The sequence below is a fragment of the Poecilia reticulata genome, linkage group LG15 (genome assembly GCF_000633615.1).
Source record: "Poecilia reticulata strain Guanapo linkage group LG15, Guppy_female_1.0+MT, whole genome shotgun sequence".
Classification (NCBI taxonomy): domain Eukaryota; kingdom Metazoa; phylum Chordata; class Actinopteri; order Cyprinodontiformes; family Poeciliidae; genus Poecilia; species Poecilia reticulata.
Window position 1 is genome coordinate 3,723,444 of NC_024345.1, and position 25,913 is coordinate 3,749,356.

At 38.9% G+C, this 25,913-nt stretch overlaps 1 protein-coding gene across 7 annotated transcripts; it reads right to left on the reverse strand.

Moving 5' to 3' along the window:
• Positions 1-5,995: 5,995 nt before the first annotated feature.
• Positions 5,996-25,482, reverse strand: hhat (hedgehog acyltransferase). Of its 7 annotated transcripts, none has more exons than XM_008428784.2 (12): positions 25,161-25,482; positions 24,048-24,184; positions 23,897-23,961; positions 23,326-23,439; positions 23,047-23,241; positions 22,168-22,380; positions 20,923-21,100; positions 19,616-19,766; positions 17,155-17,190; positions 11,473-11,674; positions 10,913-11,057; positions 5,996-6,656 (listed from the first exon to the last, which is right to left on the reverse strand). In XM_008428784.2, exons 2-12 carry the CDS (start codon positions 24,154-24,156, stop codon positions 6,571-6,573), a joined length of 1,494 nt encoding a protein of 497 aa, XP_008427006.1. In that variant the 5' UTR covers positions 24,157-24,184; positions 25,161-25,482; the 3' UTR covers positions 5,996-6,570. The 7 variants fall into 7 exon arrangements, with proteins under 7 accessions (XP_008427006.1, XP_008427004.1, XP_008427007.1 ...); XM_008428782.2 differs by having other exon boundaries at positions 19,616-19,808; XM_008428785.2 differs by lacking the exon at positions 11,473-11,674 and having other exon boundaries at positions 19,616-19,808.
• Between the last annotated feature and the right edge of the window lie 431 nt (positions 25,483-25,913).

The window sequence follows — 25,913 nt, forward strand, 5'->3', positions numbered from 1 at the left end:
GCACCTTACCTTCTTCTGGAAATCTCATGAGCCTATAAAGGAATGCCCACTGGGACGATGTTTCTAAAATAATATGTGCTAATGTGTATTTATCGAAGAATAGGCTGACATAATGTTGCATAAAACCACTGGGTAACCTGCACCTGATAATAATCTGCCATGACATAACAGCGTCACAGATTCAACTCCCTGCTGCAGTGCATGATGCACTTCGTTTCCAACTCGACTACTTCTGCATGATTCTTATTTTTATATTTTTTCTAATCCTTTTTTTTTTTAAACAGTGACATTGTGTTGCAGCCCAATAGTTCAAAAATATCTCCTAAATTCTCTCTAGTCCTAAAAACAATACTTATATCTCACAGTTTTCGTTGGATGTAACCACTTATGAAGTAAGCTGAGCTCAGCTTCTCTTGCTGGAAAAAATTGATTATTTTACAGAAAAATGTTTATCATTCTCATAAATGGAGGCAAAGCCTGCAATTTGGTCTTTTTGAGCATAAATACTCCAGATCAGTGTTTAAAATGCAAAAAAACCCCATCTTGAATGCAAATAAACTCAGACATTTACTTCTAAAACAGCGATATATTTAGAGTCTTGTGTTGTTTCGGTGTTGCTTTAAAGTAAACATTTATTTGTTTAACTCAGTTTTTGTGCATTAACCCATCAGAAGCTCACAAAGTCATGATTTCATCATCTGGCTTTCTCAAATAACTAAAAGGCATTAAAAATATTATATTAGTAATCCTAAAAGACAGAAACCTGGAAAACAGGAAAAAAGTGAATAAAGAAAAAAGTTGTTTTTCTTCATTATACAGTTTATGTTTCGATTTGGTTTCAAATGAATATTTTAAAATGTAACATGAGATGCAACAAAAACATCAAGAACACATTTGCCACTGATGCTGCATGTTTAATTTACATTTACTTATATGTTTATATTTAATATTAAAAAAACCTTCATGTACATATCTGACATGTAGTTGACTGTGAGAAGCCTGCAGATTGCACTACAAAATCGATACTTTTTTTATTTTACTTTGAGCCTGTAATTGTCACTATATTTTTGGGCAACATTATTATTGAAAAGTTATTGATTTCAATAACTCAATTCACTAAGTGAAACATATTGCTTCAATAACTGACACACAAACTGATGATTTCAAGCCTTTATTTCTGCTAATTATGATGATTTTCTGCCTAATGATGATGAAAAAAAACGTTTAAGAAGAAAAAAATATTACATGAGAGCAATAAAATGACGTTTTAAATACATAAATGTGGGCTTAATGCTTAATGTTTAATACCTGCTATTTTTAAAAGCCAATTATTTTATTCTGACAAATGACTCTAATCAGAAAAACACATATTCTAATATGTTCAATATGACGGTACACATGTATTTTACATATTTTACTGCCTTCCATAATTACAAGAAATTAGAAGAACTATTATAGTTCTTAAATATTAGAAATGTAAAAATAAACAAGAACAAAAATAAAATGTTCAGGTCAGAAAAAAAATATTCACCAAAAAAATTGACAAATGGATGAGAGTTAAAAATTTATTGCCAAATATGTTGAATTTTTAAAAAATCCTGCCATTTTTTTGGCGCATATTAAAAACCAAAGTAGACGCTCTATAGTTGATGAACTGAAATACATCACACAGTCCAGTCATTTTGAGCTGATGTACAATTTACAGTTTGCTGAATCTAAAATCACAGCTAAAGTCATTTTCTGCGACTAAAATAAGCAATTCTCTGTAATATTTAATGTTCCCTGCATGATATGTTTTATTTTTTTCCCCATTTAAGGAGCTACAAGGCGAGCTGAAATGGACACAGCAAAGGGAAAAGCCACGCTTCGGTTCCATTGCATCCATTTTCATTAAATATTAAGCTCGCATAAATAAACGGGGATGTCTTCACAGAAGGGAGAACTTGTTTTGGTTTGGTGCCAAGTTTTTTTTTTTCTGCTTCTACAAGCGATTCGGTTGCTGGGTAGGAAAAAAAACAGAAACGCGGGCGCCTTCTTGCGCTCAAACCACAAACGAGTGACAGAGATGCTGATCATGTTTAAGGATGATGATCAAAGGGAGATCAGTCAGCAACGTGGGGAATTTAGACACTTTGAGGATAAGAATTATGTAGAAGATCAAAATGTGATCAAAGCCGCAAAATCATTTCTGACATATCCTAAACCGTTTAATAACCTCATTACATGTGAATTTATCACACGTTTTTCTTTTGAACATCCTGACGGATCTGATGGATTCCGTGGGAAACTACGGAGGATGTTTTTCATATGTGGTCTTTTTGTTTAGGATTATGAGGCACAGGTGATAAATCTAGTAAAGAAATAATGCATAAATAACACAGATAATAATAATAATAATAACACTATTTATAGCCCTTGAACTTTTCCAAAGTATTTTATTTATTTTTTAATGCAATGAGACAACAGAAACAGAAAGTAGTGCAAAAAAATATGAAGCGTAAGAAAACCTTTTTTTTATTTTTATTTTTTTTAACTTTTTACCAGAAATAGAGCAAATCAAACTGAATCCTCTACCTACATTTCCTCTGCATTGTGTCTCGACCAGACACTTTTTTCCCCCATATTTCTTCTAAAATAAATTCTGATCAGTCAGATTAAGTGAAGAACACCCATCTGTTCCCCGATGGGGATTGGATTTAGGTCAGGACTTTGACTACGCCATCCTAACGTATGAATATTGCTTAAAACCACGTTGTTACAGCTGTGGCTTTAGGACGGTATTCACCATGTTTAAGTGTTTTGTATTTTTTTAGGTTTCCACAAGTTTTTCCTTCAGGGATTGCACCTTATTTAGCTCCATTCATCTTCTCATTAAAGGCTTCCCCACAGCATGATGCTGCCATTGCCAAGTTTCACCATGATGGTGTGTTCAGGGTGTTGGCGTTAGTGCTTCGCATGTAGGTCGAAATGTGCAATAAATAATTCTTGTTACTTCCTCTTTGTCATTCACCCATGAAGGCCAAACTTGGGATACAGCTTAGTAACCCGACCCTGCTTCTCCATGACATGATGTCCTCTAGATTAGCTTCTCTAAGTATTGGATTTTGTTTATGGTTATCAGAGTAAAGGGGGGGAGAGGGGGGGAGTGAAAACAAATCCTAATCTTCCCACCACTTCACTGTCACCCACTACTTTGTGTTTCTCTGCCAAATAAAACCCCGATCACAGCGAAGTGAACTTCCTGTTTCCAATGTGACGGTTGTCGGGGTGTGAAAACTTTTCGCAAGTCTCCGTGTGCATCGTGTTTGGGAGCGGCGAGAATGCGCACACCGGTACTTTGCTCACGTGGGTTTTTAAGGAGCAGGTGTGCATCAGAAACAGCTGAGTTCGGAAGAACGTGAGGCTGATTGATGGCGGCGGACGTCTCCCCCCCCCCCTGGACAGCGGCATTAGAGGCTTATTTTCTGCCCACTCTGTTGAAATTGCTTTAAGAAAATGAAACCCAGCTAAACACTCTCGGAGCTGATGGATCGAGACAGGAGTGTAGTCTCAATCCATCTGACTAATTACTGCTGCAGAAAATGAGGTATATTAAACTACGTTACTAGCAGAAGCAGCAGACTGTAGGCATTACTTGTTGCTGGTTTTAATATAAAAGCTGAAACAAAGTCAGATTATCATTACTATTATTATTTAAATACTTTCCGTGGCAGTGGCCGCCTTCGCTCTTTGACTCGTTTGGATTAGCGCTCATTTAATTTCTCAGTTAAACGCGTTTGGCCATCCCACAGACTCGACTCCCACACATTAGGGATTCACTCTGCATGTTACAGCAGCACTCACTGTATTCACCCCTGACACCAACATCTTACTATGCAACCACTCCTGAATAACAGCCCCCAAATATAGCCAGGCTATTATTTCCCCTCTGCTTCCAGCCGGTGCGATGAGCTCCGGCGTTGGACTTCCAGGACGAAAATCTTTCAAACGTGTCCTGATTTTTCACCTTCCCATCCGACAAAAGGAAGCTTGTTTTGTATTAAATAAAATCAAATTTTCTCAAGCTGAAATGACATGATTTCATCGAGCATGTAAAACGGTTTTAACGGCGGTATAAGTGATTGTAAATTCTTTTGTAATGAGAGGATTTTTATCCGTGCGGATTTTAAGTCTCACAATGACAGCTTTAAGATGAAAACCCCGAGTCACGGGGTTGAAACTGTATATCTTTGAATGTTAGAACTTGAAAACATGAACTTTTATGAACATTAAGGAGGCGATATTTTCCCTCTTTTTTTTGTCCTAATCCAGCTGAGAGCATATTTATTTTTTACAACAGATGTTTTTCTTGTACTTTGAAAAAAAAAAATGTGAATGATGATATTCTTTTGACTTGTTTTGTTTCACCACTGACACAGATGAATGAAATGGTTTGTAAACTTTCTCTTAATATTATTATCACTTTGACTATGTATTTTCATGTTATGTTAATAGGACACTGGCGACGCATTTAGCTTTTGTTAGATGAAATCACGTCGTTTTTTAAATTGTAAAATGTGCATTTGTTTTTAGCTGAAAACTCGAGATTGCGTCACCATTTAGAGTCCAAAAGCCTGGAAACGGCTTGTGGGGGGAGGGGGGGGGGAACCATCTCCCACACTCTTGTTTCAAGGCCATAAATATTTGACAATTCAGATCCTTAAAAGCAATATGTAGCTCTGCGCTTTAACATTTAGACACACCTTGTGACGGAAATGCTTAAACTACTGCACTAACCCATCTCATTGACCCTCACGTTACCTTGGAGAAGCATGCAAACTCGTGCCTTTGTATTAATGTTTCCCCCCACCGACTCCTCGCCCAGCCTGCAGACAGAAAAGCGGTCTTCATGATCCAAATTACCGTCGCTCCACTGAAATGATTTGAACAAAGATCTATTTTTGTGGTCAGCTCTAGAAAGCTGCCTGAAAGACAAAAAAAAAAGAAGATGCGGATATAAACATATGCACAAGTTATAAAGCAATGATAGGATTCTATATAAAGAGCAAAGTTTGAATTTGGTGTATGTATTATGCACATGCCTCTATGTTAACACGTCCTGTGTTGGGAGATGTACTATTTCAAGCACAATGGGAGCTCTTTGTTATGAAATGTGACATACTGTGCTCTTCATAATAAATATTTTATACATATTGCATCCTTTCTCTCTGCTTCACCCGCCCCCTCCATGCGAGGTATGTTTCTGTTTTCTGCTCCACTGCTGACGGTAAACACTAATCTTTAAGACGCTGTAACCAAGCAGGTGGATTCTTCAGCGTGAGCTTCTTATGTCAGATAAACCTCGCAGTTTTGTGCTCATTTAAGAGGATTCTTGGCTGACCCTCGGCTCGCGTTGATCCAACTTACTGCCACAGACGTGATAATCCCACAGAAAGAAATCAGCTAATGGAAACGGCCCCAGCTTCAACAGGAGAAACTTTACGGAAGACTTCAATTTAAAACACAAATGAAATTAATTGCTTGGAAATCATATTGGAAAAACATGTTTTTCTAACATGAAACTATTTATCGTGACAAATAGTTTGAACAGCTTAGAGATTGTGTTTTCTTATTGATGGAGATTCCTAACTGAGGTTTAATGGAAAGAGTGATGCTGTTTTTAAAATTCATGACAAAAATCCCTGATAAGATTCTCAAACTATGATTCAAGAAATACTGGTGGACCTCGAACCGTATTGATTTGGACAGAAAATGTCAGGAAACCCATTTGTTTTCTGGTTCTGTAATATTCAAAAATCAACCAGATTTGCTGCTTGTCTCTGTTATTAAACTACTATTAACAATACAAGCAAAAACCATCATGTTCACTGACAGATGTAAGGCGTGTTTGAAACTCGTCATTGTTTTTCTTGTCAGCATTAAGTGCTACTATAAAAAATAAAATCCACTTTTGTCTCGTCATTTGAACATGTAACTATGAATAAAATAGCAAAAATAGCTTTTTTTAAATTGTAATCTTTATTAAAATTATGGACATAGACATTTGGCACATTGATAGTTACACATTTTCAGCAGTTTTTACCAGAAACAAACTAACATCTATATAAATAACTTGTACTGACAGGTGAGTCTGGGGACGTTTTCTGTTCCCATCGTGTCTGTAATGTAGAGGAACATAACCGATACGTTACTGTGATTTCACATGTCTGCTACATCCTGATTAAACGTGTATAGAGCAGAACCTGGGTCAGGTTTCTGCTGCTTCCCTCTGCAGTCCGACTGACCAGCGGCTTTTAGCAGTAAACATTGCACTTCTCCGATTTACTGCACCACTGAGCAATATCTTATCAAAGCCGTACAATGAAGACAGACTCCGGGGTCGAGCGTTTTTTTTGTTTTTTGGGGGGGTTTTTTTGCTTTGCGGTGCAGCTTTGCTCTGCAGCAGAACTTGGGCTGTGTTTCGGACACTCGGCGTGGCTGTCGGCCAGGTCTGCCACAGCTCTGCAGCCAGCGGGTTGTCCTGGTTGTCCGGCAGCAGGGATTCTCACTTTTCCAGAAAGTCAAGGTGACTCACGGTGGGGAAGAAGTTCGCTCAAGTCCAACCTGAGCAAAGCAGTAGAGGAAGGCGAGCATCGGCAGAGCGACGGTGGACCACCCTGAAACGAGAAGCGACGTAACTGGTTAACGTCTGGTGAGTACAGTCATGACCACTCATCAGATTTGTTTGCATCATTTCCTCCTCAACATAAATAAATGCTGATCAGCTCAACTTGTATTCAGTTCACTCAGTCTCTGCAATAACGCGTTTTTGTTCCTCTTTTGCTATTTATAGCCAATTGTTGGAGGTTCGAGCGAAAGCAGCAGGTATAGGACGGCCGTCTGCGCCTCCTCCCAGGCTGGCCTCCGTCCAAATTATCTCAGAAACCTGCACCTGCACCCACAATGCTTTTCAAGGGTCTATTCTCTTCTATTCATGTCAAAATCTAATTCACATACACATGAGCTGCTTAAAGCGCAGCTGAGCCGTCGGCCACTTCTCTACAGCGAACAGTTAAAACAGGAGGATGAGGAGAAGACGTTTTATTTTCACCAAGTTTTATATTTTACGAGGAAAAAGAGGTGAATGTTGAGCACAATTCTGGAAAATAAGTGTAAAAAAAAAGCCATCATTTATGCAGTTGCGTAATGTCACGTTATAATTTGAGTACATGTATTCAGTGGTTAAACATAGTTGTTTTTTTTGTTTGTTTGTTTTACAGAGATGCCCTAGTTTTACAAATAAAGATACAATAATAACAATCCTTTAATAACTGAGCTAAAGTTGGAATAGTTTTGAGTGGATCCAAATTTGGCCCTGCAGCAAATGGAGATAATGCAGATGGACGCTTTTTGTGATTTTCAGAATGAGATTTTCAATGGAAAACGTACATTTTCTTAATGACGTAGCAAGCAGGGTCATAAATGCATTACTTTTTTTTTTTACAGAAAATACATATTTGGGGTTATTAAACTTGGCTAAATACAGGAGCAATTTTTACTGAAAGTTTCTTTAGACCAACTAAATAGAAAACACTTTTCTTTTAAGACAAACATCAGAGACCCTTTCCAGTGGATATAATTTTTTTTCCTTCCTTGTGTGTTGTTGAATGTTCAATTTATTGCTAAACAAGTAAAAAGAAAATAATGGACAACATATTTTATTTTTCAACTGAAAAAAAGCATTTTCTAACCTTTATTTGACTTTGCGTAAGTAAATTTGCGGTTCCGTCATAAAATGTTATGTTGAATTATAGACGATTTTTACAAAACTTTTAATGCTTTCTACATATCAGGTTGTAGCCAACCACTGAAACTCCTGTTAAACTTTAACGTGATGAAGGATCAGCTAGTTAATAACACGACAGTAATATTTACATTAACCTGAACAGAAACCAGTTTCAGCAGCAGAAAAAACACCCTTTCAAACTGGAAGTTTCTTTTTCAAGAATGAATAAATATTAAAAGTAAGGGAGCGGAAGACACATCTGTTGCCTTGAGCTCTTTGAAATACCAGGAGGTTTGAAATCTGGTACGGTGAGGTGAAAATGGGTCATCATTGGGTCTCTCAGCAGGATAATGATTCAAACCATGTGAGCAAATCGACAAAGAAACGTTTCCCCCAGACACAAAATAAACCGTCTCTCGTGGCCATCTCCAGAACAAAATACTAAAGAAAACCAGTAAAGTTCATCTACTGTTGCTTTAATTCTCTAAACATGGGCAAAACGTTCTACAAACAAACAAAAATATTGAAATAAAGCTTCCCATCTCATTGCTGGAGTTGAGCTGAATGTCAATTAGTTCATCATTTTTGCTCCAGACAATAATCTCTAGATGCCGTTTGATGGATTGTCAACTGTTGTACAGACAGTCTGTATACCAAGGGAATAAATCTTATTGCCAATATTTCATTAGGCGTACACAGATGAACTGTCAAAACAGCTTTCGGTTGGGCCAGCAGAAATTTAATAATCATTCTGCCCTCTGGAAGAATTGTAGCAGCCCTTCACACTGACTGTAACGTTAGAGTCCTTCCCCCAAGGGGACATGGAAGAAATGCACACTCTGTGTGTCCATGGGCTCGGCCCACAGAGACAGGCAGCGGGAACGACTTTAGACGCACGGTGCAGTTAGGAAATCGCAGACATCACCCCGAGAGGTCAGAGAGCAATTACGCCACTGCCAGAACAAGTGAAAATCCCAGTCGAGTTGATTTAAAAGCATTGATCTCATGGTAATCAAAATCAAACCACCCCCCCCACCCGTCACCCTCCACCAGAGGGCATGAAAAGTGCTGGATCAGTTACATTCACAGCTGAAGAAGAAAAACAGAAAGGTTACCAAGCAGATTATTCCATGATTTTTTTTTTTTTTTTTTTTTGAGAACGTGTCGAACGCACGGCAGGTGGCAGGTACGTTTACTCCAGCCCTAAATCACCTGAGTGGATTTTGAAATTATTTACAATAATCTGAATAATGCACAAGAGAAAAATTTTCCAAACTTGTGTGGTTTTGTTTTACTATTTTATTTTACTTTTTAGCTCTACAGAAGTTGAAAACAGATCGGGAAGAAGGTAAGACACCGTTCCCTATAAGCTTTCCAGCAATTTATTACTGTCACAACACAACTTATCTCAGGACTGGAATATGACCTTTATCTGAGGTCTGCAAAATGGTGGCGACAAAGCATCCTCACACTTACTCTGCAATTTTTTATGGATTTTTTTTTATCCGATGGCAGAAGGAACACGAGGTGGAAGTCATGCGCGGCGATGCAAAGCGAGAGAAAATTATAACAAGTGGAACGTCAGCAGAGGCTGCATGCAGGCTGCGACCGACTGATTTTTCATGTCAACATTTCAGATTTCTCATTTCTTTCTTCTTAGCTGTTATTGGGGTATTAATTCAAAACTTTAATCAGATGAAAAAAAAATTAAACAACTGAATTCAAGGTACAGAAACAACCAATCAGAGCCAGGAGGAGGTTCTTAGAGCTGTTAATAATCCTCGTGTACGCACTGCTCAATGTGCTAAAGGCGGAGAAACAACTTACTGTAACAGAAAAACTATTCATCAGCCGTCACTGGTGGCTATGCTAACTAGCCTTAGCTTTCTTGGTCAGCTTCCTTGGTGAAAATTAGCTGGGAGCATAGAACAGCATGATCGACAGCACTAAGATCCTCCTCCTGCCTCTGATTGGTTGGTTCTGACCAGGAGAAGATGACAGCAGATCCACAAAAAGTAGGCAGAGGAGCTCGATTTTTTCAGATTATCCTGCTCATATATTACTATCATGACATAGTGACATTTTGACAGATATTTAATTACAAACATTACCTAACAAAAGCCTTCACACCAGGAAAATGTTGTCACACAATAGCTATATTTCTCTGATCTTAATGAAGTTTTAAATATTGTGCCTATTTAAGTTGTGGTTCCTATTGCTGCATTTCTTCTTAATTATCAGGATATTTTCATTTTGCGTCCCATCAAGACCACGAATGTCCAAAAAGCGCCAAACGTATTGACAAAAACCATCCATTAAACTGCAAATACGCAGCTTTTAGTGAGTTATTCTTAAAATTATATAATACTATATAGTATATACTATATAATCTTTTCACATCAACATAATTTAGACCCATAAAAACTGGTGGGGGCCTATGTGGCCTTCCAGTAATGGAGGGCCACATAAATGGCTGTGGCAGGCCGGATTTGGCCGCAGGCCTCGAGTTTGACACGCAGCATAAGGAATGTGTGAAGTACTGATAAGCATATTTAAAATTCTTACATTTACACCTAGAAACAGTTTTTAAAAATTAGCATCAAACATTTAGAGGCTCTATTACGTCACTAATAGGTTTAGTGTCTTCTAAAGCCTAAACACGTGAAAAGGTTTAAAATAAGCAAACTTCTTGAGGCAAAGGGTTGAATTTTCAGCTCTGAATCCCCTCCCCGACCCCCGGCCCGGCAGTGAGTGCACATTAGACTGCTTATCATTAATGGACAGGCTTCAGGACGGCCTGCCATCTCGCTTTAGGTACCAAATGGATCAAATACAACCGCGGGGAGCAAAATAGGCCCTGGCACATCCACGAAGCAGATGTGCTCCTCCGACGTTCACGACTCTAATTGTTAGTTTCGGGTCTTTGCTCAAAGTAGCGGGAGGCTATTCTGTGCACCTGTGTGGATAAATATTAGTCTTGAGCATAAATCAGCGGCACACCAAAATAGTTTTATGATTTTAATTCACGTCTAGCTCAATGCCGTCTCCGGCTCCTACAAACAAAGATTCGGTACTGACAATCTAAAAATCACCACAACAACACGGTGGGATTATAAAACATGCAGTGTCTGTAGAGGTGCAATTTACCCTGAACGAAGACGCGCTTCCAGAAGATTCTGCCCACGTGCGTCCCCCCGAGGAACACCAGATTAGACAGGATGAGCATGGCCGTCGAGAAGGCGCAGAGGAGGGCGGCGCAGCGCCTTCGCATCGCCAAGGAGAAATTCTGCTCCTGGGAAATCAGTAAATAAATAAGACAGACCACGAGACGTCCTCGTCGTTAGCCCGTGAGAGAACCCCAAAAAGCTGAAACAAATGATCCATGTGAACGTAAACCGGGAGGCTCACACGGCGCCCCATCAGAGTTTAGGACTATTTTGAGGACGAGCCGACTCCCAAAGGAAGCGGGCAAAGAAATTCCCGTTAATGGGATGCAAACGGCTCACAGTGATGTCGTGCCAATTAGACGAGGCCCAATGGGTTTGTCTGCTGTCTGCGCTCTTGCAAAGCCGATCAACAGCCTGCTTTATTAAATGTAATAACACGACTTGCGTTGCTAATGATTTCCTCCCTTGTAAAATAAGTGGAGAAATTTGATCTGTTGCTGCTGCACGGCTGGAATTTAACGCCTTGATTAGGAAACTCACGACTACGGCGTGAAGGCGGGATGAGCCAAAGAGAGATCTGATGGCGTTTTCCACCAGAACGCCGGCCCAGTTCATCAGGGCCCAGTAGCGCAGGTAGTCCTGGCCGCCGTGCCAGAAGCAGACAAACGCAAAGGCGACGCTGGTGGAAAACACTTTGGAGAGAGGACCATGGCGGGAACCACCCAGAGGTACGTAGATGTATCTGGGAAGAAGCAGAAGAAGAAGAAGAAGAAAAAGGAAAACTGAAGGGTTTCACAATGTTACAGATGTGACAACAAACGTGAATAAAAATTAGACATGCACCAAGAAATCCGCTGGCGGTCAGGAAATAAAAACACCAACATTTTTCTTATCAGTGTCAGCGAAGCTTCAATAACTTCAATAATCTTCGGTGTGGAAGTTATTACTGTGGGAAGTTTACTATTCTCGCCGTCAGAAAAATGATTTAACATTAATGCCAGAGGAAGCAGAAAAAAAAACATTTAAAAACAAAATGACTGCTGGCTAATTGTAAGAAATCTCAAGCGTTTACAGAAATGTCTACTTACTTTTTTAATCACTAATTATAGAGTCTGTGAAACAAAATCTTTTTGGATAGGCATAAATATATAATGCATGTGAATATGGTGTGTTTCTGTATTTTGAGGAGTACAAAAAATACGAACAGCGGCACATCTGCTTTATAAAAGAGAAAAGGAGATGAGCTGCACTTTACTGTAAATATGGATTTCCAGTGATGCAGAGTGAGGCGGCTCTGCAACTTTCAGTCGCTTTGGAGAAAATCATCGTTTCATTTTACTTTGAACATTTTGAAGCATTTGTTCAATTTCCAACAATTTCCAAACATTCCAGAAGTTAGAAAAAAAATGCTACCATTATATCTCGAATGATAAAATCTCTGTTGGCAATAACAGGCTGAACGATGCGCCGAATTGTGAGGAAGCCCTGACACAGAAACTATCGTGTCATTTTCACGATTTCTTTTAATTTCATACAGTGAAATGTGGCTCTAATGTCCACTGAAAGCACAGAAGCACTCCAGGGAACAGAAATCCCTGCCAAGACGTTAACAATACAGCAGACTGTGTTAATGAATCCAAAAATAGAAAACCTGAGCTTCACACCGAAGCCTTGACACAGATTTGCTGTTCTATTGTTTTTCTTCCAATGTTTTTTTCTTTTTCTTTCTTCCATGGGTAAGTTTGCCCTTAGGGGTAATAAACAAGACGCGCAGTTAGATGAAAAAGCAGTATTTATGTTGTGGTATTTTATCAAACATTAAAAATTTAGTGCATAATTCATGCATGAGTCTGCAGTGTATGCGGTGTAAAAATAGCAGCGCCGTGCTCCCGGGATAGCCCCACTTTATGTGCATAATGCAACACCAATCGGTGACAAATGGCTTCATATACTGGGAGCACCTCATCTGTCCGCGAGGAGCTGCCAGAGCCTGAAGAGCGCGACACACCGCTCCGACACACTCAGCAAACATCTCGCTGTATGTGTGTGTGTGTGTGTAGCATGCGCCCGCGCTGGAAACTAATTATCTCAGCCTCCCTGTGGCTAATCAATGTTTGTGAAAGATGAGCCAGCATTTTCTGAGCCCTAAATAGAGTGGCCAGCTCGGCCATATTGCCGGATGAAAGTCGGAGCAAAAACAGATGGAGAGCGTCAAGACCCAAGAAAACCGGATACCTGAGCACGCTCGGCTCATCATTGGCGATTTAATTGGACAGAAAGGCGCTGTAAACAGATGTTAGTTACAAATATGATCATTTTTAAGACATACAGGACCGCCCGACTAATCACCGTTATGTAACACCAATACACTTAATGTATTGGAGGTTCAAATAACGTGCCGTCAGGCTTTATGGAGAGAGCCATCAGACGGGAGAAGTGCTTTGTCATTATGGCTGCAGCGTCGGTAGGAAAAAAGGACGATCAAAATGGTGATCATGAACTGGGATGGGTACTTCCTGTTCCTGAAGCCGCCGGACGTTGCAGCAGTTACTTTCATCGTTCAAAATGAGGATTAGGCCAACAAAATTCATTCTGCAGCCGAACAAAAACACTCAGAGAAATTTAGGAGCAGCTGAAAAATGATAAAACGCAAAACAAACAAACAAAAAAAAAAACACTTCAATATGTAAGGACCAGATATCCCAGTGTTTTATCTGCAAGCGCTGCTAAGTCCTCATCACTGCAGCACAGGGTGCCAAATAACTAGAACTGCCCAACATATAAAATGGCAAAGTGCTGCTTTGAATTAAATATTTGGCCAGAACTTGTATTTTCTGTGCCTTGCATTAACACTATACATGTCGGCTTCTTATATTTGGCCAGTTGGATGGTCTCCCGCTGTCCTTGATGGTCAAACAAGATGCATATTTTGCTGAGATGATGGAAGAGAAGAGGGAAAAGTCAAGACGTATGGGTTGATTGTAATTGTTATTGTCACTGGAAAACATTTTTCTGACTGGTTTTAACTCTGAACAACCGCAAAAATAAATGACATCAAATTTCATGGGGAATTTTTCCAGCATGCTCAACAACAGTGTGTGCAATATAATAATAAGAGCTTTGTGGAAAAGAAAAAGTCTCTAGTATGCAGATGTTTTCAGGGCTATCCTACAATTTCCTTCCGTCTGCTCTCCAGAAGAAAAACAGTATTTGAGTTACTCTGTAATAAAATAACTAAAACCATTTGAGTACACCCCAGTCTGGTTTGGAGTCACTGTCTATACAGTTCTGTGAAAAAGTGTTTTTCTTGCTTCTGCTGTTGCTACAAGCCTTAAAATGGGGAACTCTGGCTTCACAAGGCTACCCAGAGAAATGTCAGCGCATGCTTAAACCAGGCCTGACCTCGTTTTAAACAAGACACGAATAGTATTTATATTGTCCGGTCGCAGGTAAAGTGGTGTGCTGCACTAGAACATGTCACCGTTGCTCTGGACTACAGCGTCGGCGAATATCATCAGACTAAACACAGAGGAAGAAGAGAACCAGACCAGTGATGTGCGGCCGCACTCGGAGGATTTGCCGTTAAAACAGTCGACGCTTCATTAATAATAGAGATATCCTTTTTTAGACCAACCGTGGGGAAATTCAGGATAAGACGTATCAGATTATTAATAGAAGATAGCAGAAGATAAGAGGCATTCAGAATAAGAGGCTTCGGTTCACATTAGTAAATGCTGGTATAAACACTAAAAACTAAAGTTTCAGCAGTCGGTATGGTGGGTCACGTTAGTTTTTATTTTCCATGTTTATTGGTTTCAGCAACAAAGTTCAATTTCAAATTCATATCAGCTATTACCTATTTAGCCTTTTAACAACTTTTCCCATGTTGAATCATCATTCTCATAAATATCATATAATGTCTTTATCTAGTACCGTTTAGATTTGTATTAGTTTGTTTTCGGTGTGCTTCTCAGCGTTTTATTAGAAATGAGGTTCACGCTGCGAGGCCAATATTTCCCAGCTGGTGAACTGTGAAATATTATGGAGCAATGGGGCAGAAAAACCTGACCCACAAATGTCTGCTTCTCCATGTACTCTTTAAGGAGACCACAGCCTCGGCTGACTGACAGGTCCGCAGGCCCTGAGAGGAGGTGACACCGCTTGGCTCTCCCAAACTAGAGGGGACGGTTTGTTTTGATGTAACCCAGAAAAGAAAGGAGGTTAGATTTTTATGCAAGTAAATCAGTGTCTTTCTATGACTTTTAGGGATTGTCATTGACCTGCACAGCTTTATTATATGTATTGTATTTTATTTTTTATTTAAAGGGGCAGTATTCTGTAACAATCTACTTTTTTGAGCCTTTCAACATATTAAAATGTTATTCCCTCACCTGGAGCGCGACAATTAGCAAACATCTGCTGAGCTCACCACATAAACTACTTAGTGCAATGCTCCTAAGAACAGCTGTAAACGGTATAATGAGAAGCACTGCTGAAGGCGGAGAATCAGAAAGAGAAGGAGCTTCTTAAAGAGACAGAGACCCAATTTTAAGGAGTCAAATTTCTATTAAGTCATGTTTGATATGTGCAGCGTTTTTACAACAACTGAAGGCAACACAGTCACTTGATTGCGCTTTAAAATGGCACTACATGCCTGGAAAATACATAATGCTGTCCCTTTAAATGAGGAAGTTTGTAGAAATTTTGACATCTTTTGTACTAATCAACTACAACTTGTCACATGAACACCCAGGAAAAGACAATATGATATTTCTACTGTACCATTTGTTACCAACAAATGCAGTGAATTATAACCATTTTTGTTTATATTTTGTTCTGAAAAGTTTCTGCATTTCAAGTCCTTTATGATGGCTTTTGTTCACATGTGGCAAAGAAAAAGGAGCCTAAAAAACTCTAGAGCTGTTTAATCAGATTCTCAGATGACATACTTGGTTTAGAAACGGGTAAAGTGAAAAATAAATCACAAATGGTTATTTGTGATTTATTTTATTGCTCAACTTCTAACAGTTGACCTCTTAACCTACAGTCCAATATAAATATTTACAAAAATATATATTATTTGCAGGATCAAATGTCCGTCCTCTGTTGCAAATGTAATAACTCAATCAATCACCCCTGAGGAGCTTAATTTTTTTTTCTTTTTTTTTTCAGCTGTACTTGATACCTGGTGGCACAGAGGCCTGGAAAGCATAATGCAATGGCAAAGAATGAGGCACTTAGCTGCCCAGGGAGACGAGGTGCCAGTGACTCATGTGGAGCTCGTCGTTTAACACCTACACGCTCATCCAGCCCTCTTCAGACGACATCGGCAGAATTTTTTTGGAGCTGCATTAAAATGTCTTCAGAAGAGGAACCGTGGAGGTATTGTGTCACGGGTATCATCTCGCATCTACAGAAGGATAATTGCACATGATGCCATTAAGCAGAAGAAAACCCATTTCCAGTGGCCTCTGCTTAAAATGGAAACACGTATTGTTGCAATTAAAATGGAAGGGACTTTAAGGGGCTGAATTAGAGCTACTCTAATACGTTTGTTAGGCTGTAACAACGTGAGAAACAGATCTTAGTGTATGTGTCAAACAGACTAAAGAAAAAAAATAGCAAATAATAAACACCACTTTTGCAGACTTTTTTTTTGCGTGTTCTGACAACCGTGCAGCGGTTTAGTCGCTGTAACGCAAAAATGTGCGTCTAACAAGCAGACCATCAACTCCCAGCAGGCTGCACCCAGCCGAGTGTGCATCATTAAAAGAAAAAGCGAGTAATAATGTGTGTTGTCCAAAGTGAAAGTGAGAAATCTACAAACTCCTCCAATTACATGCATATATTAAACAAGGCAGCCTCTCTTCACGGTGCGGGAGCAGAAAGGCGACAGCAGAAACGTTCATCGCCACATGAACACAAGTAAGCAAGCGCGCGTGGAAACACAGCATCCGGCTCTGTTGTATTGAAACACGTGAGCACGGCAGCATGCGAACGGCACGCTTTTTCAAAAGGTTGTTCCGCTGCCAAGCTCAGTGTCCCACAGGAAATACGCTCTTTAGAGCGCAGTGAGTAATGAGCACCAGGCAAAACTGCTGGCGATCATAAAGCAATAAAAGCAGAGCAGACGGAGATATTTTGATATAGACGGCGCCTCACATCTTTAGTGAGCATTAACATGTGAATTAGTCAGTCCAGCGCTGATGAAGAGTCTCTTACCTGATGAGCCATCGATACAGCCCCTCGTCAAAGTACCTGAGCGAGAAAACAAATGGATATTTCAGGCCCACATTTGCATATCTGCAGATTTCAGCAAGTCCAATTTAAGTCTTTTTAAGACTTTGTGTTAATTTCGCCTTGAATGAAATTTAAAACAAAAAAAAAAAAACACTAGAATGGTAGGGGGAACTTGCTGCATTACAATCAAGCATAGCAAAAACTGTGAACCCGGCTTAGTATGTGGCTCTCTACAGCCTGAACCCCTACAGTGCCAAGCTTAAGTTTTTTTGTTTGTTTTTTTTACACCAAGACTTGCATGGATTGGAAGCAGAAGTCAGCATCAGCCAAATAGAGATAAATTTGCTTTTATCCAGGATAGACACCAAAAAGCTAGCTAGCAAGTTAGCTATATAGAAGGAGAATATTAGCGGCTAGTTTCTAGCCACCTCAACCACCTCAAGTCATAGAATGCAATGAAAATGTTTGCATGTCACTCAAAATTTTGCCTGTCAGAAAAAGTTTGATATAAAAAAAAAACTACATTAAATAGCCCTATCTTGACGAAATGTAAGACCTGTAGGTAACATATTTTCTTTTATTAAGTAGTTTTAAGGCCTTAATTTAAGACTAACTAATTTAAGATGATTTAAGGATGCGTGGACACTTTAGTGCGTAAAAATAAAAAACCCCCACAAAGTTAGAAACACCTGAACGCTGGTCTTCCAATGGCATGAACCTTGTGCTGTAGCCAGACTGTTGGGTGTCGAGTGGTTGTAAGCCGGCGCTTTGTCATAACAACGATTAGATCCGGCAGCGTCTATAAACTGAAACTGGTTTTTCGATGGTGTCGGCCGACAGCTTTATGCATTCTATCAATGTCGCCGGCATCGACCAGCTCAGCACATAAGAGCCGGATTGGAGTGCATCAGCGTCAGCACATCGGTTCTGACTGCTGCAGAGAGGACATTTTATCATGCAAAGCCAAACGCATCCTGTCTCCACTTTATGAGCGCACAGTTAAGGAAGCATTACTCATGGTTAATTACATTCAGGAGCAACAATGCATCTGAAACGTGAGCAAACCTAAAGGCTGACTGGACTTATTGCTGTAAGCAAATGGCCCTCGGGTAAAACTCAAGTTGAGCTGCTACATTTTGAAGCTTTCTGATAAATAAAACCAGGTCTAAATTTAGCTGCATTTGGAGAGAAGTACAGTTGTCAGCTTTATAGGGGAGCTTTACAGGGGATTATAGGAAGCTTTATTTGTTTATTTATTTAGCCAACTTACGCTCAAACAGGTTGAATTTAACAACAGAATCCTGCAAAATGAGCAGATCCATAGATAAATTAACCAAATAATAAACTTTGAAATCACATTAACAGGCAGAAGCCAGTCTCAAGTGGTTAAATCTTCAGTGATTAGATGCTAAACACAAATAGTGTCATGCCACAAAAAGCATTTTCATAACATTACAGAATCCTTTATAATGTTTCCTTCATATCTAGTTGTCTTCAGTCTTTATGTATGCAGAATAATGGACGTGTAAGAGGCACCACTTGTTGCCTTTCAATTAACTTGAGCAATTGTGACCCCTTCAGCATAAAACAGGGATGATCTGTTCTGCAGCAACAACAAATAAAAATATCAGGTGGTATTTTTCTGGTAAGTGTTGTGGCTTAATACTCAGTTTCTGGCAAAAGACTCAAATTTATACATTTATAAATAAACGCACCACTGGATAAATGACCGCTCTTCGTGGCAGAATTGGCAGAGAAAGTTTAAACTGGTTGTTTTTCTGGTTTTCAATCAGAATCCATACATTTTTTCCAGTAAATAGTATTCACACAACGGCTTTCCAACACCGTTTTTGAAGATTTTAGTCATTTTCTTGTTGGAACATCGACTTGCCTCCAAGTTTCAACCGTCTACTTTAGATGATCTGAAGTACAGATCTGAAATGTATTGATGTACCAATTCCATTTCAGTATAACCAGAGAGTTATGCAAATGTCTTCTCCATCTTACAATAATGCTTAAGTAAATGCTAATGATGTTTAAAAGGCAAAATATGGATGTGTTTTTAAATTCCCTCTTTAAAAAATTAAAGACTTTGTAGTTTGACCAATGCTGGTGTTTTTTTTGTTTTTAGTTTGAAATTTTTTTTAAAAATTAAATTCAGAGAATTGGTCCCAGTAAACAAACCATAATAGTGTGAAGCACACACAGAGGCACACTGCTGCTGATGCGAGGATGACCCTTTGTCCTCTTGCAGGTAATGACTCAAGATGAGACAATTTTCTCTGGCCAGTCTGGACTTGACTGCTAACGCAGAGAGTTGCACTTAAAAGACATTTTACGTCAGAGTTCCCTTTTTTTATCCCCTCCTCAAAGGTCCCGGGTTTTAGTCCGGCCTCTAACACGAAGATACCCTCGTTACTCACGTCACAAAGAGCGCTCTCACCTCCACATCCCCGTGAAGCTGTGCATGATGCTGACGCAGCGCGGGAGCTTCGGCGGGACCAGGCCGTCCAAAGTGGCGAGCATGGACGGAAGCCCGAACAGCACCAGATACTTCACGTAGAAGAACTGGACGAGAGCCAGAGCCAGACCGCCTGGGGCAGACAGGAGACACGGAGCTGAAATCACTTCAAGTTCTACAGAGACAACAATGAATAGTCGTCCACTTAGAGAATGCAACAGAGGAGCAACAGCAGGAGATTAATAGCTGCACTTTAACTTGGTTGAACATGATTCACTGCTGTGATTAAACAGCTGCTAAATTATTGATTACGAATTAGTGTATCTAACATTTACAATTAACTTCTTGGTTTTGACAACTAGGAAGAAAAAGATAATTGAAAGCAAAAACCATTATTTTAGTTAACGATTATTCTGTCAATTAACCTGACGGTTTATTGATTAATCAGATGAAAGAATTGGCAGATTCTGCAAATTTTCCACTTAGGGATTTTTTAGACAAAATTAGAAATGCATTAAAAGATGAAAATAAACAAATAATGTCATCCCTTTTTAAGATAACAAAATAAATATTTTGTTGTCTAAACTCCAATAACACGGCATTCCTTTAGTGTATGTTTGATCATTTGTAATAAAAGATGCATCTGCAGCTAAAAAAAAAATACTTTTAACATCAACATGTGAAAAGCTCAGGCCTTTCCACTTGACTTAACATCAATACAGCATCTGTCTATTATAATTTTAGATTAACCAATCAATAATTATATGGGGAAAGGCGCTCAATAGGATTCTTTTTACAGAATTTGAACTGCGTGAAGCTAAAACTAAGAAGTTTTGAGTAGAATATATTCACAGAAAAAGGTGGGGTTTTTTTTTATCTTAATGCAAAATGTGGATATTTTTGTAGAGTTTTGCCGTAATTACTGGAATCATTTGGAAATGGCTCTTTTTGAGTCTGTATACTCCAATGAATTGACGGCTAAACTAGCTGACGATTATTTCAATAAAACGATTCGTCGTGATTAATCGTTTCAGCCCAAGCAAAAATAAATATGTCTGAATGAAAGAGCCGATGACTGGCTGTCAAAGCAAAGTCGCCCACATCAGAATAATAAAACCATGAATCACAGATAATTAGCCAATGTGTAATAGCAGCCTGGTCCAGAAGCCTCTGTAGATATAATCTCTATATTTTGTTCAACATATGTCTTCTGTGGGAGGAAAGTGTTGGATGTAACGCCTCGTTTTAGCTGCGATGAAACACAACAGGCTCTGAGTGGAGAGGCTTACCCAAAGCCCAGGGAGGAAGCATTTCTACATAGGTCTCATTGGAGTGGATGGAGTGCATGTACATGACGTGGATCATGTATTCTGCCAGGATCCACCACAGAATGACCCGGGCTGATCTGACCAGCACATAGCCAAAGACAGATTCCTGCCCGCTGTTCTCGTCGACTGACTTCCTCATCTGGCAGCAGAGAGACAGGAAGCACATACTGAAGGTTAAACATATGAGACACATGTTGGGGTTTTCAGTGGAATGGAACATCTTTTTTATTTATTTATTTTTTTATATTTCGACATATTCATCAGCCTTTTGGTTGAACTGTTGTTTTTTATTGAGTGGTGTCAGAGTACAGAGGAGTGCACACAGATCCTTTTACATATTCTTCACAATTATGCACTTTGTGTGTTGGTCAATCACATTGACCAAAAGGTGAACATATTTCTATTGATGTCTTAATGATTCTACAAAATGCAACATTTAATACTGGTTTCAAAATTGCTGACTGTAAGATGGGATTTCTTAAAAAATGTTTTTATGATGTAAAGCTCTTTAAAATATCTTTTAGCTTAAATGTGCTACACAAATAAACTTGATTGATTGACTGATTCACAAAACTCCAATAAAATGCATTCAAGTATGTGGCTGTAATGTGGCACAACATGAAAAAAATGGAAAAATATTCATGTAAATGATTTTGCAGAACATTGTATCTATGTATTGATCTCCCAGCTCAACTGTTTAAGTTCATTTTTATTTATTGGTTTTGTTGTATTGCTGGGCATTTATCGAATCATTTATCGTGAAGAATTTCTCATACAAGTGAGTGGATGGAGTAAAATGAATGCTGTACCATACGGTCACAGTCATACAGGTTCCTAAAAAAAGCTTTTTTGGTAATCATCATTTTAATCTTTTTCATAACGGTGCCACAAAATATCACGATAAAATCCTAAGTCAGTGTCGTCCACCCGTAGGTCAGGAACAAAATCCTAATAAAATGCACTGAGTGTGTGGTTGTAATGTGACAAAATGTAGAAAAAGCTCAAAAGGTAAACATGAAAATGATTTTGCAGCACATTGTATTTAAGCAAAATGTATTTATAAAGACTACGTTTAGAAATTGCAAAAGGTTCACGGCATAAAGAGATGAGAAATGGCTCAACTGCAACCAAAATTTGTTTTAGTGTTTTTAAAACCAGAACCCCGAGCTTGTATTGCAACACCAGACGAGGCAATTTTACCCTCACCTGCTCAGAGTAGGCTTTGAAAGTGATAATGGGTCCATTGTAGAAGAAAGGATGATAGAAGGTGTATGAAAACAGCCAGAAGAGCTGCGCGACTCGACCGCACTCTAAAGGGCTCCAGCAGTGCTCCAGGCTGAAGCTGATGAATCGCAGGCCACAGACGGCAATGCTGAAAAGTAGCAGGTAGTACTCCTCCTCTGTGCTGTACCAGCCTCTCTGAGAGACACAACGGTTCACATTCACTGGCAATTGTGATGAAAGTCTTACAGTACATTTATCGTATACACTTCTCAAAAGGAGAAGCTTAAAAGTTAGGGCATCTCTTTACAAACCTATCCTTAACCGAGAAGTTTCTTTAGATCTGTGTGGCTTTGCTTAACTTCTGTACTAAACCATTGTTTACATAATTAAATCATAAATGTTTTCACTGTAGCATGGCTTGTTAGTTCAGATATTGTTGTCAGTTGCGTTTCCAGCCGTAAAATATCATAAATTCTTGAATTCAGTCAATTCAGACTGCAATAAGGCTCAGAGTGAGGAAGGGTGCGCCAAACAAATCCAACAAAACCGAAGAGAAAAGCCTCAATGGCTCAACATCTTCTTAGTATATTCTGCCCTCTTGTGGTCTTTGAGGGTATAACACTCAGTGAAAATCAAAAACGTGGATCTGCTGTACCAGGTAAAAAAAAAAAAAAAAAAGATTCACTAAATGTTTTAGCTTCTGAATAGGTAACTGACGTGCATTTTTGTTTTTATCTACACTTCCACTCAGCTAAAACCATGCTAACTGTATGATTTTAGTATGATGTTATGTGTGGTATAATTCCAAACAAAATGCCTCAAACATTAGGAAAAAGCTACAGTGTGGCTCACACAGCTCACCTGGATGTGTTGCAGTGGCTGAATGTGAATTGTGGAAAGCAGCAGAAGGTTAGCGATCCACGTCAGAGAAGGCTTTCGCAGCTGGGCCACTGAGAAGGCAACGGACAGCTGTAGCAGCAGAACCCCCACACCCTTAAAGCCCAGCAAGCTGCTGGCTGCCAAGAAGTCGAACACTGTGAGCGCAAGCACCTTAAGCTGTCAAGACAAAAAAATAATAAAAAATACAGCTATGTTTCAACATACTCTATTTGCTTTAAGTGTACCGTAGGATCACCTCACCTTGGGGTGAAAAATGGCCGCCAATCTTGATAATACGCCATGACCGACTAGAGTCCACAGCAAAGACTTTTTGGCCCACTCAGTCCAGAAACTCCACTCAAAGTCAGACGGGTCCTTTATTAAAAAAAAAGAAGAAGATCAACTTCATCAAGCATAAGCCTCTCTCACACAGGTCTTGTATGACTGGACTAATACAGAGAGGGACTCGTGTTTTATTATTTAAAATTGAGAATTTTAACAGCATTCATATCCCTTGAACTCTTTTCATTTTCATTTGTTACAGTCACTTCAATGCATTTTGTTTTGTAACTGCAGAGAAAGTGGCTTTGCAAAGTAATCTACTGATACAGATGGTCAGAATACATTTCCAAGCAACTTAGATTGTAATTGGTAAAGAAAATGAAACCAATCTTTTCAATGCGCTTTACAAATTATGTTATGTTTGTCTATGAGATCAAATTAAGGTTTGTGATTAAAGACAGAAAAAAAAATAAGATTAAGAAGTATTCTTTTTCAAATCGAGCACTCTGCATGGAGTAGTGGTGTTTTAAAACTTCACATCTTAACTTACCCTTTTGAAGCCCTTAAAAAGGCCATTTTCCAACTGGAACTCTCTCTGTAAACCAGCTTCATGCTCTGAGGTACAAATCAGAAGAGAGCAGTGACATTTTTCTTATTCTTATTTCATCGACTCCAGTGTAACAGCCCGCTATCTACTTTACCTTTGGAGAACTTGTGCAGCTGGTAAAAAGAGTAAAAATGAGAGCCCAAAGAGAGCAGCCAGTACACAAAGATCTCAGGCCATGGCAGCGGTGACAGCCGGGATGGCATCGGGTAACGTCACTCTGCTGTAACGCCTCTGAAACGGAGGGAGTCAGATGCACAGATTTAGTGCGATTTATCCAAAATATTTCTTTACATCACAGCATCTGCCAGTTCAGTGAGGGTTAACCTAGTAGGCTAAAGGATAGGCTCAGTTTAGTAGTCTGTGAGGGAGTAATTGTTTTAAGCTCAAAAACATCTCAGAACGCCTGGTCAGGTTTTATCCATGTAGACTTAACCTGACCATTGCCTTCCTGCGCAGTTCAGAAACCTGTCTGGATCAGAACCAAACCAGTAAAAGCAGCATTTCGTTTCTTTGCTCCTCACCTTGAGAACAAACTCCTTAAAAACCAAGGATGTGCAGAACCTGCTGGTTCCTTTAAATCAAAACTGAAATCATTGCTGTTTAAGACAGTTTCCTCAATGTCAAAATTATTTTTTCAGCCCATTTTTACTCATTTAAAAATGCATCTTTCAGTATTTCATTTGATGCTCCTTTGTCTTTAATGTGATTTATTAACTTCTGATCCTTTATTTTACTGTAAAGCACTGCGAATAACTTTCTGACTGAAATGAGCAGTAGGCCTACATGTCTTGCATGTAGTTTTAGAAGCTAAAACTTACTTATTCATTAAAATATTGAAGAAAAATACGAATTTTGTAATCAAAATTTTTTTTTATATATATTAACTGGTGTTTGTCAACTTGCTTTCTGTATCTTTAGAACAAACCCAGAAGTAAATACAGAATTAAAATATCAACTTCAGTCTACAAACATTTTTGAATTGTGACTATTTGTGAATATGAGTTGTGAAAAAAACTAAAACACTAAAAATGCCTTTATGAATAATAATACATCCTTTTCAAATATGAAAAGGATTTTAAATAAACTAAACATTTTAGTTTAGTTCATTTATCTAGTGTTTATCTAGATAAATCTAGATGTTTTACACTACTAGATAATTTAACCAGTTAAACCAGCAGAATGCTTAATGCAAAAGCGTCCTACTTACCGTAAATCTTTTAAATATCTTCCACAAAGGTTTTAATAGCTCCAGCATTCCGAACTGGGAGGTTTCGTTCGGGGTATTTTGCTGTTACTTTATGTTATGAAAAATATTTGTGATTAACCTGAATGTTTGTATAACAATTTGCATTGTTTTCGCATTGCTAACTGAACCCGGAAGTCTCCATAAACTAATTTAGCTGTTCACTCCGTGAGCTGCAGGCAGACTGAGTTATGAAGTTACCGTATTAACTGCTGCTGGCCATTGATAAAATGCAGACTGCTCTGTTTTAAAGTGGTTCCACATCAACTCTGAGCAGCAGCGCGCGTTCTTCTTCTTCTTCTTCTTTTTATTGTCGGATTACAAACAACTTCACTGAGGCACACCGCCCCCTGCTGTACAAACTCATGTTCTGCAGCTACTAATTTCTGTGTTCATTTGACATTGTGTAAAAATAAGAATGTTCTATTTATAATCTTGATTCGTCTTTATCCCCTTCTGTTTCTAAAATTCGCTTTAGACTCCATTCTGTATTTTATTTACTTTTCTCCTCATTTTCTGTTCTTGAATTTTTCCATTTTACTATAAATAAAGATTAATTTAAGTAGCTATGACCAACTCTCAATCTTCTCGTTACATCTTCCCTCCTGTTTTCTTTGTCCATAAATATTTTCTTTGTAAATGTTTGTCGTTAGTTTTCTTCCTTTCTTACTTATTATTACTAACTATTGATTTACCCTCCCCTTTTCCAGTGGGATA

Bases quoted from the DNA above. Each gene is read 5' to 3' on its own strand.
- hhat (XM_017308768.1), bottom strand. From the start codon at position 24,156: ATGCCATCCCGGCTGTCACCGCTGCCATGGCCTGAGATCTTTGTGTAC. The intron at 17,191-19,615 runs GTGAGAGCGCTC...TTTCTCGCTCAG, and splicing joins AGCTTCACGGGGATGTGGAG to GTACTTTGACGAGGGGCTGT. The intron at 11,675-17,154 runs GTAAGAGACTCT...GCTTCTTCCCAG, and splicing joins CTGTATCGATGGCTCATCAG to ATACATCTACGTACCTCTGG.